The sequence below is a fragment of the Haliotis rubra genome, unplaced genomic scaffold, assembly GCF_003918875.1.
Source record: "Haliotis rubra isolate DU_JTF1 unplaced genomic scaffold, ASM391887v1 Scf254, whole genome shotgun sequence".
Lineage (NCBI taxonomy): Eukaryota > Metazoa > Mollusca > Gastropoda > Lepetellida > Haliotidae > Haliotis > Haliotis rubra.
The window spans coordinates 1,236,067-1,250,372 of record NW_025766603.1 but is presented as its reverse complement, the minus strand read 5'-3'; the positions used below and the strand labels follow the sequence as shown (position 1 = coordinate 1,250,372).

At 45.3% G+C, this 14,306-nt stretch overlaps 2 protein-coding genes across 2 annotated transcripts; one reads left to right on the top strand and one right to left on the bottom strand.

Moving 5' to 3' along the window:
• The first annotated feature begins 1,065 nt into the window (after positions 1 to 1,065).
• On the top strand, positions 1,066 to 5,697 carry LOC124279649. Its single transcript, XM_046715485.1, has 11 exons — positions 1,066 to 1,130; positions 3,008 to 3,088; positions 3,173 to 3,262; positions 3,296 to 3,350; positions 3,779 to 3,899; positions 3,942 to 4,111; positions 4,175 to 4,231; positions 4,415 to 4,648; positions 4,745 to 4,805; positions 4,838 to 4,999; positions 5,636 to 5,697. The coding sequence occupies exons 1-11, from the start codon at positions 1,066 to 1,068 to the stop codon at positions 5,695 to 5,697; spliced, it is 1,158 nt and encodes a 385-aa protein (XP_046571441.1).
• Positions 5,698 to 6,431: 734 nt separating this feature from the next.
• LOC124279648 (arylsulfatase B-like) lies at positions 6,432 to 12,660 on the bottom strand. The gene is made up of 5 exons (XM_046715484.1): positions 12,531 to 12,660; positions 12,194 to 12,330; positions 9,623 to 9,690; positions 9,060 to 9,189; positions 6,432 to 6,540 (listed from the first exon to the last, which is right to left on the bottom strand). Exons 1-5 carry the CDS (start codon positions 12,624 to 12,626, stop codon positions 6,432 to 6,434), a joined length of 540 nt encoding a protein of 179 aa, XP_046571440.1. The 5' UTR covers positions 12,627 to 12,660.
• Between the last annotated feature and the right edge of the window lie 1,646 nt (positions 12,661 to 14,306).

Below are 14,306 nucleotides of genomic sequence, written 5' to 3'. Positions count from 1 at the left end.
TGTTGACTTCAGACGCGGTAAATAACTTATGAAAACATACCGTAAAACACACACCAACTGACCCGACTGATTTTACCGACCAATCGATAGATTTGAACTGTGATGTATGCTTAAAGATAACGATCTCCTCCAATTGCAACCATGCATGGGAGCACAAAATCAATATCGATCAGAAATATCCCAAGGCTTCATCCCAATGAAAAGAACATGTTTATGACAAATTGTCTGTGTGGAAACAGTGGATTTATTTTGTAAGTTATTCCGCCATGCAGTGACACGTGGGCATGTGACAACGTATGATAAAGATACCACGTGATCTCGACAAGATGAGCGTATCCTGTCCCGCCGATAGCAGCCGAAACACACGCAGAGGCACGTCAAGTTAATAATATGAAGAAACACAGGAGAGCGGGGATGCGGAACGGAGGGAGAAAACGTTTCACGACTTCGTGATCTTCAAATTTCTTAACATCTATCAGACATAACTATATGGCAAGTCAGTGAGTGAGTGACTTGGGTTTTATTCCGCTATTATCAATATTCCAGCAAAATCAGACATAGGGACACCAGACATAGGCTTCACACATTGTACCCATGTGGGGATTCGAACCCGGGTCTTCGGCGTGACAGGCTACCCCACCGCCCCAACAGTTCTTTGAGTAGTATGAAAACACATCAAACTGACACTGACTTTACATACTGATTCAGGGGTGTGGGGTGTTTCAGCCCGTTACCCCCGTATTTCTTCTGATCATCCTGTGCCTAAGAATACAGGCCTAAGCTTTTTATAAAAAAGCATAAACCTAACTCTTAACCCTAAACCTAACCCCACGAAATAATCCTAATAAATACATGTATTCTACATTTAAAGCGGGAGTTACGGGCGGAACTCTTACCCCGGGATTAACGTCCAAGAAGATACCTCTGTAATATTGCCAGTGCAGTTTTCGACAAGTTTTGAAATCAGATGCATAATGATTTCGTTGTATCTTCTCTCATAACATTCAATATTTGAGGGGAGACGAAAGCAGAAACGTTACATTTCTGTGCATGAGCAGTACGACAATGTCCATCGCCCATTCTGAGAAAGTGAAACGCCAAGCTGTCCTCATAGGTTACGTTGAAAGTCTGTAGCCAGGGAAACTGTATGTTGAACTTGCACCTCTCGTTAACCCAGAGTGGCCAAAAGGCGGACGCTAGGAAAAAGAGTGTCCAGAATTGTCATAGCTCGGGGTAAAACGATCATACCTCTGTGTATCTAGCTGGCTCCAGGTACCTTGTTCAGATGTGGCTGGGTCGGTCATTTTTCTTCATTATCATTGAATATTTCCAAAGGTCCACGTTCAAAAAATATACTCTCATTCTGTCAGGTGCCATCGCCGTAGTCATCTACCCGAGTTATTGTGTATCATGGACTAAGTGTTACTCTGGCTTGGGCTACCTTTGTTTGCCTGATTACCTGGACGGCCAGCCAATCATCACCGGCCAATGTAAACTCTTTCACGTCTGAATAAATTGATGTTAAGCATGACCCATTATAATTTTCGGGATACATTCTGGAATGTTCAAAACACAGGGTTCGAATCACTGTTTGGACAATAATTAAAAATCAAAATCTAGACTTTTGCAACTATATGTTGTTTTGTATTTGCTATGATTAATATATATTTCAAATTTGAACGAAATCGGTGATGAAATATATATTTCAGAAAATTCTAACGCTACAGTATTATGTAGAATACACAATGCTTAAACCGATGCTGAAATCTGACTTGTGTGCTGTCGATAAGGTGCCTGACTTTGAGGGTGTGGGTTCGAATCCCGGATGGGAATCAACACAACAAAAGTACTAGAATATGTATTTTACTGAGAAATTATATTCCCAAATATAGCATTTGTTATATTTGACCAGTTTGGCATTATTTATTCATAATAAATTTGTATATGTACCACTATATACAGTTCTGTGTGTATGTTCCACTATATATCCTGTTTCATATGCTATAAAATACAGTTGTGTTCTGAAATGACACCCTTGATGCGTATCTACTATAGTAACATCTGCGACTGTACAGTCCAGACCAGACCGCCATTCTAAAGCTGAGGGGGCGGTGGGGTAGCCTAAAGGTTAAAGCGTTGGCTCGTCACGCTGAAGACCCGGGTTCGAATCCCCACATGGGTACAATGTGTGAAGCCCATTTCTGGTGTCCCCCGCCGTGATGTTGCTGGAATATTGCTAAAAGCAGCGTAAAACCATACTCAGTCAGTCATCCTAAAGCTGAAATATTGGTGAATGAAACGTTAAGCAACGATGAGAACAAAAAAGCACTCACGTCTCTACCATTCTTCGGACATTAATTTCTTAAAGTTGGCTTCCGTTTGAGACAGGGCTATATTGATCTGACCACAAACGATGAAGCAAAGGATCAGCAAGCTGCGAATCTGTTTATTCTTATAACTTTATATATTATAATGCTGAAACCGGATACATCAGCCATCTGCTGCAGCATGACTGCTGGAAACAAATTGGGAAGTGGAATGTGTTATTGCCAGTGTTCCATATTCAAACAGTCTAGACGTCTTTCAGGCGGACCTTTGAGGTCATTGACCTGCTACGTCTAATACTGTAGATGCTATTCCTTGTCTAGAATCAATCATCATCTCGCTGTACAGAAGGTCCACACTTGTCCCAGTGCACCATGAGCAGGGGACATCTGTGTTTCAGCGTCACCAGGGATCGTTTGGCCACAAAAAGACATCAGGACCATGAGAAGACAACTTGGGTTGACCATGAGAAGACAACTTGGGTTGACCATGAGAAGACAACTTGGGTTGACCATGAGAAGACAACTTGGGTTGACCATTAGAAGACATCAGGGACATCAGGGGTTGACCATGAGAAGACATCAGGGGTTGACCATTAGAAGACATCAGGGGTTGACCATGAGAAGACATCAGGGGTTGACCATGAGAAGACATCAGGGACATCAGGGGTTGACCATGAGAAGACATCAGGGGTTGACCATGAGAAGACATCAGGGGTTGACCATGAGAAGACATCAGGGTTTGACCAGGAGAAGACATCAGGGTTGACCAGGAGAAGACATCAGGGACATCAGGGTTGACCAGGAGACATCAGGACATCAGGGGTTGACCAGGAGAAAGACATCAGGGTTGACCATGAGAAGACATCAGGGGTTGACCATGAGAAGACATCAGGGGTTGACCATGAGAAGACATCAGGGGTTGACCATGAGAAGACATCAGGGGTTGACCACGAGAAGACATCAGGGACATCAGGGGTTGACCATGAGAAGACATCAGGGGTTGACCATGAGAAGACATCAGGGGTTGACCATGAGAAGACATCAGGGACATCAGGGGTTGACCATGAGAAGACATCAGGGGTTGACCATGAGAAGACATCAGGGGTTGACCACGAGAAGACATCAGGGACATCAGTGGTTGACCAGGAGAAGACATCAGGGGTTGACCATGAGAAGACATCAGGGACATCAGGGCTTGACCAGGAGAAGACATCAGGGGTTGACCATGAGAAGACATCAGGGGTTGACCATGAGAAGACATCAGGGACATCAGGGGTTGACCATGAGAAGACATCAGGGGTTGACCATGAGAAGACATCAGGGTTGACCATGAGAAGACATCAGGGGATGACCATGAGAAGACATCAGGGACATCAGGGGTTGACCATGAGAAGACATCAGGGGTTGACCATGAGAAGACATCAGGGACATCAGGGGTTGACCATGAGAAGACATCAGGGGTTGACCATGAGAAGACATCAGGGGTTGACCATGAGAAGACATCAGGGACATCAGGGGTTGACCAAGAGAAGACATCAGGGACATCAGGGGTTGACCAAGAGAAGACATCAGGGACATCAGGGGTTGACCAAGAGAAGACATCAGGGACATAAGGGGTTGACCATGAGAAGACATCAGGGGTTGACCATGAGAAGACATCAGGGGTTGACCATGAGAAGACATCAGGGGTTGACCATGAGATGACATCAGGGGTTGACCACGAGAAGACATCAGGGGTTGACCATGAGATGACATCAGGGGTTGACTATGAGATGACATCAGGGGTTGACCAAGAGAAAACATCAGGGGTTGACCACGAGATGACATCAGGGATTGACTATGAGAAGACATCAGGGGTTGACCACGAGAAGACACCAGGGGTTGACCATGAGAAGACATCAGGGGTTGACTATGAGATGACATCAGGGGTTGATCATGAGATGACATCAGGGGTTGACCACGCAATGACATCAGGGGTTGACCATGAGATGACATCAGGGGTTGACCATGAGATGACATCAGGGGTTGACCACGAGATGACATCAGGAGTTGACCACGAGATGACATCAGGGGATGACCATGAGAAGACATCAGGGGTTGACCATGAGAAGACATCAGGGACATCAGGGGCTGACCATGAGAAGACATCCGGGGTTGACCATGAGATGACATCAGGGGTTGACCATGAGATGACATCAGGGGTTGACCACGAGAAGACATCAGGGGTTGACCATGAGAAGTCATCAGGGGTTGACCACGAGATGACATCAGGGGTTGACCACGAGAAGACATCAGGGGTTGACCATGAGAAGACATCAGGGGTTGACCATGAGAAGACACCAGGGGTTGACCACGAGAAGACATCAGGGGTTCACCACGAGAAGACATCAGGGACATCAGGGGTTGACCATGAGAAGACATCAGGGGTTGACCATGAGAAGACATCAGGGGTTGACCATGAGATCATACTTCAGGGACATCAGATGACACCAAGACCCTATTTCATGGACTGCCTGGATCAGCAGAAGACGATAGAGGACATCAGAGGACACCAGCACTTTCAAAGGGACACGAGGCTGTCAGCACCAGCCTGGAGACCACACACCGCCATGTAGAGATGGCTCAGCTAGTAGTGAGCATTGTCTCCTTTGTGCCGGGACCATCGATTTCCGGTACTGGTTGATCTTCAGTTTCATCTTAGCGACCACCTCGGGTTCCTGCAGGACTATGTTCCTCAGCTCTGAAGGATCTTCTGAAACAAAAGCAGGAGTGACTATAGCCCATTTTAAGTTCGCATTCATGTTCTGCAGCTGTTCCGTGTTAAGCCGCCAATACAGATGTTCTCTCTTAAGCCTTCCTACCTCTCAGGTTATACAGCTGCTCTGTATTAAGTCTTCTTACCTCTCAGGTTATACAGCTGTTCTCTCTTAAACCTTCTTACCTCTCAGGTTATACAGCTGTTCTCTCTTAAACCTTCTTACCTCTCAGGTTATACAGCTGTTCTCTGTTAAGTCTTCTTACCTCTCAGGTCATACAGCTGTTCTGTACTAGGTCTTCTTACCTCTCAGGTTATACAGCTGCTCTGTATTTAGTCTTCTTACCTCTCAGGTCATACAGCTGTTCTCTGTGTTAGGTCTTCTTACCTCTCAGGTTATACAGCTGCTCTGTGTTAGGTCTTCTTACCTCTCAGGCTATAAAGCTGCTCTGTATTAGGTCTTGTTACCTCTCGGGTTATACAGCTGTTCTCTGTTAAGCCTTGTTACCTCTCAGGTTATACAACTGTTCTGTTAAGCCTTCTTACCTCTCAGGTTATACAGCTGCTCTGGAAAGTCTTCTGTACCTCCCGGTCATACAGCTGTTCATCCTCTAAGGTATTTTACTTCTGTAGGTCGTTACAGGACTGCTCTGTAGCCGAGGTCTTCTGTACCTCTCCATCTATAAAGCTGCTCTGTATTGTCTATCTTAGTCACCATCTCTAAAACACCAGAGGTTCAGCTGTTCTCTGTTAAGCCTTGTTACCTCTCAGGTTATACAACTGTTCTGTTGAAGCCTTCTTACCTCAACAGGTTATACAGCTGCTCTCTAAAACAACAGGTCTTCTTACCTCTCGTCGTTATACAGCTGTTCTCTGTTAAGCCTTCTTACCTCTCTACAACAATACAGCTGCTCTGGAAGGTCCATCTACAATGTAACAGAGACATGTCAGTGGTAGTCGCCATCCTCTGACAGAGACTTGTTTTTGAGGTCTGTACCAGTCGTTATAGGACCCTGTAGTCGCCATCTCTACAACAACAGTATAGCCGAGGAGACTTGTCTATGAGTCGTCATCTCTAGTCGCCATCTTGAAGTCTCACAACTAAACAACAGAGACTTGTCTATTGTAGTCGCCATCTCTAAAACAACAGACTTGTCTATTGTAGTCTCCCATCTCTAAAACAACAGAGACTTGTCTTGTAGTCTCCATTGAAGTCTCCATCTCTCTAAAACAACAGAGACTTGTCTATTGTAGTCGCCATCTCTAAAACAACAGAGACTTGTCTTGTCTATTGTAGTCACCATCTCTTGTCTAAAACAACAGATACTTGTCTATTGTAGTCTCCATCTCTACAACAACAGACTTGTCGATTGAGTCTCCATCTCTAAAACAACAGTCTTGTCTATTGTAGTCTCCATCTCTAAAACAACAGAGACTTGTCTATTGTAGTCACCATCTCTAAAACAACAGAGACTTGTCTAGAGATCTCTACAACAACAGTTGTCTATTGTAGTCTCCATCTCTAAGTCAACAGAGACTTGTCTATTGTAGTCATCTCTAAAACAACAGAGACTTGTCTTGTATTGAGACTAGTCTATTGTAGTCCATCTCTACAACAACAGAGACTTGTCTATTGTAGTCTCATCTGTAAAACAACAGAGACTTGTCTATTGTAGTCGCCATCCATCTCTAAAACAGAGACTTGTCTATTGTAGTCGCCATCTCTACAACAACAGAGTCTACTTCTACAACAACAGTTGTCTATTGTAGTCGCCATCTCTACAAACAACAGAGACTTGTCTATTGTAGTCTCCATCTCTAAAACAACAGAGACTTGTCTATTGTAGTCTATTGCCATCTCTAAAACAACAGACTTGTCTATTGTAGAGACTTGTCTATTGTAGTCTATCTCTAGAGACTTGTCTCCCATCTCTACAACAACAGAGACTTGTCTATTGTAGTCGCCATCTCTAAAACAACAGACTTGTCTATTGAGTTGCTTGTCTATTGTAGTCGCCATCTCTAAAACAACAGAGACTTGTCTATTGTAGTCGCCATCTCTAACAACAACAGAGACTTGTCTATTGTAGTCGCCATCTCTACAACAACAGAGACTTGTCTATTGTAGTCTCCATCTCTACAACAACAGAGACTCTCTCTACAACAACAGACACTTGTCTATTGTAGTCTCCATCTCTACAACAACAGAGACTTGTCTATTGTAGTCGCCATCTCTACAACAACAGAGACTTGTCTATTGTAGTCTCCATCTCTACAACAACAGAGACTTGTCTATTGTAGTCGCCATCTCTACAACAACAGAGACTTGTCTATTGTAGTTGCCATCTCTAAAACAACAGAGACTTGACTATTGTAGTCGCCATCTCTAAAAACAGAGACTTGTCTATTGTAGTCGCCATCTCTACAACAACAGATACTTGTCTATTGTAGTCGCCATCTCTACAACAACAGAGACTTGTCTATTGTAGTCGCCATCTCTACAACAACAGAGACTTGTCTATTGTAGTCGCCATCTCTAAAAACAGAGACTTGACTATTGTAGTCGTTGTCTATTGTAGTCGCCATCTCTACAACAACAGAGACTTGTCTATTGTAGTCGCCATCTCTACAACAACAGAGACTTGTCTATTGTAGTCTCCATCTCTACAAACAGACTTGTCTAGAGTCGCCATCTCTACAACAACAGACTTGTCTATTGTAGTCGCCATCTCTTGTCTAAGTCATCTCTACAACAACAGAGACTTGTCTATTGTAGTCGCCATCTCTACAACAACAACAGATACTTGTCTATTGTAGTCTCCATCTCTACAACAACAGAGACTTGTCTATTGTAGTTGCCATCTCTACAACAACAGAGACTTGTCTATTGTAGTTGCCATCTCTAAAACAACAGAGACTTGTCTATTGTAGTCGCCATCTCTAAAACAACAGAGACTTGTCTATTGTAGTCGCCATCTCTAAAACAACAGAGACTTGACTATTGTAGTCGCCATCTCTATGGCAACAGAGACTTGTCTATTGTAGTCGCCATCTCTACAACAACAGAGACTTGTCTATTGTAGTCGCCATCTCTAAAACAACAGAGACTTGTCTATTGTAGTCGCCATCTCTAAAACAACAGAGACTTGTTTATTGTAGTCGCCATCTCTAAAACAACAGCGCTCGTCCTTTTGCAATGCACGTGAATGAGGTATTAAGACACAATATAGTGAACAAATGAAAAGCACAAGATGGACTACCGCTCGGGTCGGATTAGACTAATGCTTAGTCTCTGAATATATATAATTTTGATAGTAACAAACAAGCCCATTTATATTGAAAAGGAGCCCTAGGGAGACCAGAGATTCAGAACCTGTGGAAATCTTGACTTGCTTTATTTAGGGCTTTAGCACTGCAGAGAGGGCTTGGCAGTGGGGAAAATAATGTGGTTCAGGGACTGTGAGACAGACTAGGGTTGGATCACAATACTGCAATACCTTGCTGACCGGTCATTAATCTGGATTAGCAGACCATGTCTCGTGTGAAAACACGTGGGACTCGCGCGCTTCCCTTCACACGCTCAGCGGTAGATCAAAGCTTCGTGCGGGTACGCGAATCAAGTTTGTGTTGATTTAGCCGGTTGGTTTGTAAAATATGCCGTCCGGAAACGGAAACCGAATATCCGTTATGGACAGTAACTTTTATAACGTAAGAGATTATTTTTTTCTAAAAATTGACCGGAAGGCGAGGTTTCCGGATATCTGGGGTCCTGGTATCCGAGGTCTCACTGTACATGCAATGGTCCGTTCAGATCATTGGTTCGAGACTCGCATTTAAGCAATGCTTTTATGATCCGGAAACACTCTTGCTCAGATCATGGTTGCTCAAAAATCTTAAAACTTGGTATTTTCCGCTAAAATTATGTTTCACTGTCTTGCTTTAAATGAATCACAGGGTCTCATATAAACTCCTCTAACCTCAGTGCGGCGTTACCAGCGTTGAAGAAATCGGCATGAACATCGTCCAGATTGTAGACAAATTCTGTTCTCAGGGAAGGCGACCCCGTCCGAATGTTCTCCCAGAGATTTATCCCGTCTATGTCAGCTTCTGAAACAATACCACGTTGTCATGGTGACCTATAATGGTAGGTATCAGAAATACATTCGTTGCTTCCCATCCTTGGAACAGTGCTGAATAGACATTTTGAACAAACTCCTTGGGAACTCCTTGTCACCTACTGTTTGTAAAAGTATGAGATTGTCATACCCATCCAAATATTTGCCATGACCACTTTCCAGTGAGGGGTAGTGGAGTAGCCGAGTGGTTAAAGTGTTCCCTCGTCACGCCGAAGACCCTGGTTCAATTCCCTACATGGTTACAATATGCCAAGCCCTTTTCTGGTGTTCCCTACCGTGATATTGTTGGAACATTGCGAAAGGCGGCGTAAAACTAGACTCACTCACTAAAACTTTCCGGTGAACTCTTAGATATTATCATGTTCAAGAAGATGTGGTTGACTGTGTCTGTTGTATAAACTCACCTGGCGTTCCTCCCCCTCCCGTCGCCGCCGCCACCAGGGTCGGCCGCCAGTCCACGACGTGTACCAATCTACAACAGAGACGTACGGGTATTCAGTAACGGCATCAACTCTCCACAGCTCTTATGTCATATGACTGACGTCTTAAACTACTGGTGCTTTCTTTAACCACATTCGCAATGCCATCGTTAGTTCGTCAGAATTCGGAACATAAGACTGATGTGTTTTTCATCTCTTTATATACTAGTACTTGCATCACGATATCTCACTTCCTAAGCACTTAATACTTCCGTGAGTAAACGGATTACTGTGTACTAGTATATCGCAGAGATAGGGATTTCCTGTGAGTAAGCAATAAACGCCGCCTGACAGGTTAAGCCACTCTGTTTGTTTTCACTGCTATTAGTGGCGGCCAAAGAGACAGCTGGCAGTCCCGGCAATTACTGATTGCGCGAATAATTGACCGCGCGAAGTAGTCTAAACTGTCAATTCCGCGAAAATTGCACCACGCGAAAATAAGTACGTTTACAGTATATGCACTAGCCTACAACAAAGACGTCTTCAGTAACAGTGCAACCTCCTACCTTTGATCATACTTCTCCGACTGGTCTACATTTATTTACAAACAAATTTATTTACGTAACAGATTATTTCGTAATGTGATGCTGGTCGAAAAGTGTTATATGACATTCAGATTTAACTGAAAATGCGTACTGATATTGCGTACTTTACATCCATGACAACCACTAGCCAGTCTAACCCATCAACTTACCCGTCACAGTCGACCACCACCACAACCCCTCAACTGACAGTCAACCACCACCACCACAACCCCTCAACTGACAGTCAACCAACACCACAACCCCTCAACGGACAGTCAACCACCACCACCACAACCCCTCAACTGACAGTCAACCACCACCACAACCCCTCAACTGACAGTCAACCACCACCATCACAACCCCTCAACTGACAGTCAACCACCACCACAACCCCACAACTGACAGTCAACCACCACCACCACAACCCCTCAACTGACAGTCAACCACCACCACCACCACAACCCCTCAACTGACAGTCAACCACCACCACCACAACCCCTCAACTGACAGTCAACCACCACCACCACAACCCCTCAACTGACAGTCAACCACCACCACCACAACCCCTCAACTGACAGTCAACCACCACCACCACAACCCCTCAACTGACAGTCAACCACCACCACCACAACCCCTCGACTGACAGTCAACCACCACCACAACCCCTCAACTGACAGTCAACCACCACCACAACCCCTCAACTGACAGTCAACCACCACCACCACAACCCCTCAACTGACAGTCAACCACCACCACCACAACCCCTCGACTGACAGTCAACCACCACCACCACAACCCTCGACTGACAGTCAACCACCACCACAACCCCACAACTGACAGTCAACCACCACCACCACAACCCCTCAACTGACAGTCAACCACCACCACCACCACCACAACCCCTCAACTGACAGTCAACCAACACCACAACCCCTCAACGGACAGTCAACCACCACCACCACAACCCCTCAACTGACAGTCAACCACCACCACCACAACCCCTCGACTGACAGTCAACCACCACCACCACAACCCCTCGACTGACAGTCAACCACCACCACAACCCCACAACTGACAGTCAACCACCACCACAACCCCACAACTGACAGTCAACCACCATCACCACAACCCCTCAACTGACAGTCAACCACCACCACCACCACCACAACCCCTCAACTGACAGTCAACCACCACCACCACAACCCCTCAACTGACAGTCAACCAACACCACAACCCCTCAACGGACAGTCAACCACCACCACCACAACCCCTCAACTGACAGTCAACCACCACCACAACCCCTCAACGGACAGTCAACCACCACCACAACCCCTCAACTGACAGTCAACCACCACCACCACAACCCCTCAACTGACAGTCAACCACCAACACAACCCCTCAACTGACAGTCAACCACCAACACCACAACCCATCAACTGACAGTCAACCACCAACACCACAACCCCTCGGCTGACAGTCAACCACCTCCACAACCCCTCGACTGACAGTCAACCACCACCACCACCACCACAACCCCTCAACTGACAGTCAACCACCACCACCACAACCCCTCAACTGACAGTCAACCACCACCACAACCCCACAACTGACAGTCAACCACCACCACCACAACCCCTCAACTGACAGTCAACCACCACCACCACCACAACCCCTCAACTGACAGTCAACCACCACCACAACCCCACAACTGACAGTCAACCACCACCACCACCACAACCCCTCAACTGACAGTCAACCACCACCACAACCCCTCAACGGACAGTCAACCACCACCACAACCCTTCAACTGACAGTCAACCACCACCATCACAACCCCTCAACTGACAGTCAACGACCACCACAACCCCTCAAGGAAAGTCAACCACCACCACAAACCCCTCAACGGAAGTCAACCACCACCACCACAACCACACCAACTGACCCGTCACAGCTGACAACCACAACAACTGACCCGTCGTACGTCACCCCCGTCCTCTGCAGCCCCACACCGTGCAGGAAGCTGACCGATCGGTGACCACCCTCCCAGATTGAGAGCTTGCCTCCCTTTAGAGGAAAGCTGTTGCCATGGAAACGCATATCGGGTCCATTCTGCAAATGTACAACTCAACATCTTTAAAGCCACATGTAATTGACGCGTGATATGAATGTTTAAATTAGAGAATCTAACGGACCTCTGTAATGGGCAGATCCCTTGACTGTAACTTTACTTTTCGATGATTAAAAATGATAGTGATGACAAAAAAGGTTGATATACATCTGCATTTCAGAAGCAGCCATCTTCCTCTTACATCAGATAGGAACAGTATGAGTGTGTTGTCCATCATGCCACGCTGCTTCAACGCTGCGGTGACGTTGCCAACGCCTTCATCTAGAGCCGACACCATCCCTGCATTAGAGAAATGTTTCACTGTTAGAAAAATAGCCTTGTCACAGACACTCGATAACTACAGAAGCATTCGTCACCACTCGCCCCTTTCCGTAACCTCCACGACTTGTACCGGAATAACACGAGTTCGTCACGAATGCTGCAACAGATTATATATACTATTTAAAAAGTGGGGGTCATTCCATTTTGGGTGATATTAGGGAACCGAGTTGTATGATTGTAGATGGATTTAAATATTATTTCATTCACAACGTGTTGAATTCCGTTTAAACACGCCCATTTCGTTCTTAACATGGTCGTGGTAAAATTCGAAATTTACAGTGGAACATGTCAGTGTGTTTTTGAACATTTCAATCAGAATGAACGTTGTCCTGATATTGTTTTAGAAGAAATTAAACATTTACATGCGGCCTCTGTGACGTCAGGTCAGGAACACCGGCGTGCAATGGACGTGTTGGAAGGTGGCAGGTGAAACAAGACTGAGCATTGCGTCACGGGCTCTTAACATTACACAGTCAGTAATTAGCAGATTGCAATCAAGATATCGGAAAACGGTGTTTTCGGATGGATCAAGGTTAACTTTAGATTCCCTGACTGACGCAACAGCCTGAATGGGCGTGTTCATGCCGTTAACGTTAGACAGAACGATCATTTGGGGTGGCTCAGTAATGGTGTGGGGTGAGATCACTGACTGGCGGACGCCTATACTTATTAACGGACGTGTCACTGGAAAGTATGACAACATCCCGATGGTGCACGCCGACATGGACGTTGTTTTGTTTCTGGGCAACAACGCACGAACAAAAAGCACTCCGTCCAGACCTGTCACCTGAACATATCTGGTATAACCTCTTGACATTGGACGGCGCTCACGTCACCGTCAATCAGCTACAGACCACGTTTAATGAGTTGTACTTGGCTCTGCCCTCCGATGTTTTGGCCCTTATGCCTGTTACCTCACAGTTGTTCGTATATAACACTGTTCTTTGATATAGACATGAACACAACCCACAAACATGGACTTAACTGGACCACCATGTTACCTCACAGTTGTTCGTATATAACACTGGCTTTGATATAGACATGAACACAACCCACAAACATGGACTTAACTGGACCACCATGTTACCTCACAGTTGTTCGTATATAACACTGGCTTTGATATAGACATGAACACAACCCACAAACATGGACTTAACTGGACCACCATGTTACCTCACAGTTGTTCGTATATAACACTGGCTTTGATATAGACATGAACACAACCCACAAACATGGACTTAACTGGACCACCATGTTACCTCACAGTTGTTCGTATATAACACTGGCTTTGATATAGACATGAACACAACCCACAAACATGGACTTAACTGGACCACCATGTTACCTCACAGTTGTTCGTATATAACACTGGCTTTGATATAGACTGGACTTTGATATATGTTACCTCACAGTTGTTCGTATATAACACTGGCTTTGATACATGAACACCCACAAACATGGACTTAACTGGACCACCATGTTACCTCACAGTTGTTCGTATATAACACTGGCTTTGATATAGACATGAACACAACCCCCACAAACATGGACTTAACTGGACCACCATGTTACCTCACAGTTGTTCGTATATAACACTGGCTTTGATATAGTTGTTAACTGGACCACCATGTACCTC

Bases quoted from the DNA above. Each gene is read 5' to 3' on its own strand.
- LOC124279649 (XM_046715485.1), top strand. From the start codon at position 1,066: ATGTCCATCGCCCATTCTGAGAAAGTGAAACGCCAAGCTGTCCTCATA. The intron at 1,131-3,007 runs GTAGCCAGGGAA...TGACCATGAGAA, and splicing joins ATAGGTTACGTTGAAAGTCT to GACATCAGGGGTTGACCATG. The intron at 4,806-4,837 runs ATCAGATGACAC...TATTTCATGGAC, and splicing joins TGAGATCATACTTCAGGGAC to TGCCTGGATCAGCAGAAGAC.
- LOC124279648 (XM_046715484.1), bottom strand. From the start codon at position 12,626: ATGGTGTCGGCTCTAGATGAAGGCGTTGGCAACGTCACCGCAGCGTTG. The intron at 12,331-12,530 runs GTAAGAGGAAGA...GTACATTTGCAG, and splicing joins TCATACTGTTCCTATCTGAT to AATGGACCCGATATGCGTTT. The intron at 9,190-9,622 runs GTGAGTTTATAC...GTATTGTTTCAG, and splicing joins GGGAGGGGGAGGAACGCCAG to AAGCTGACATAGACGGGATA.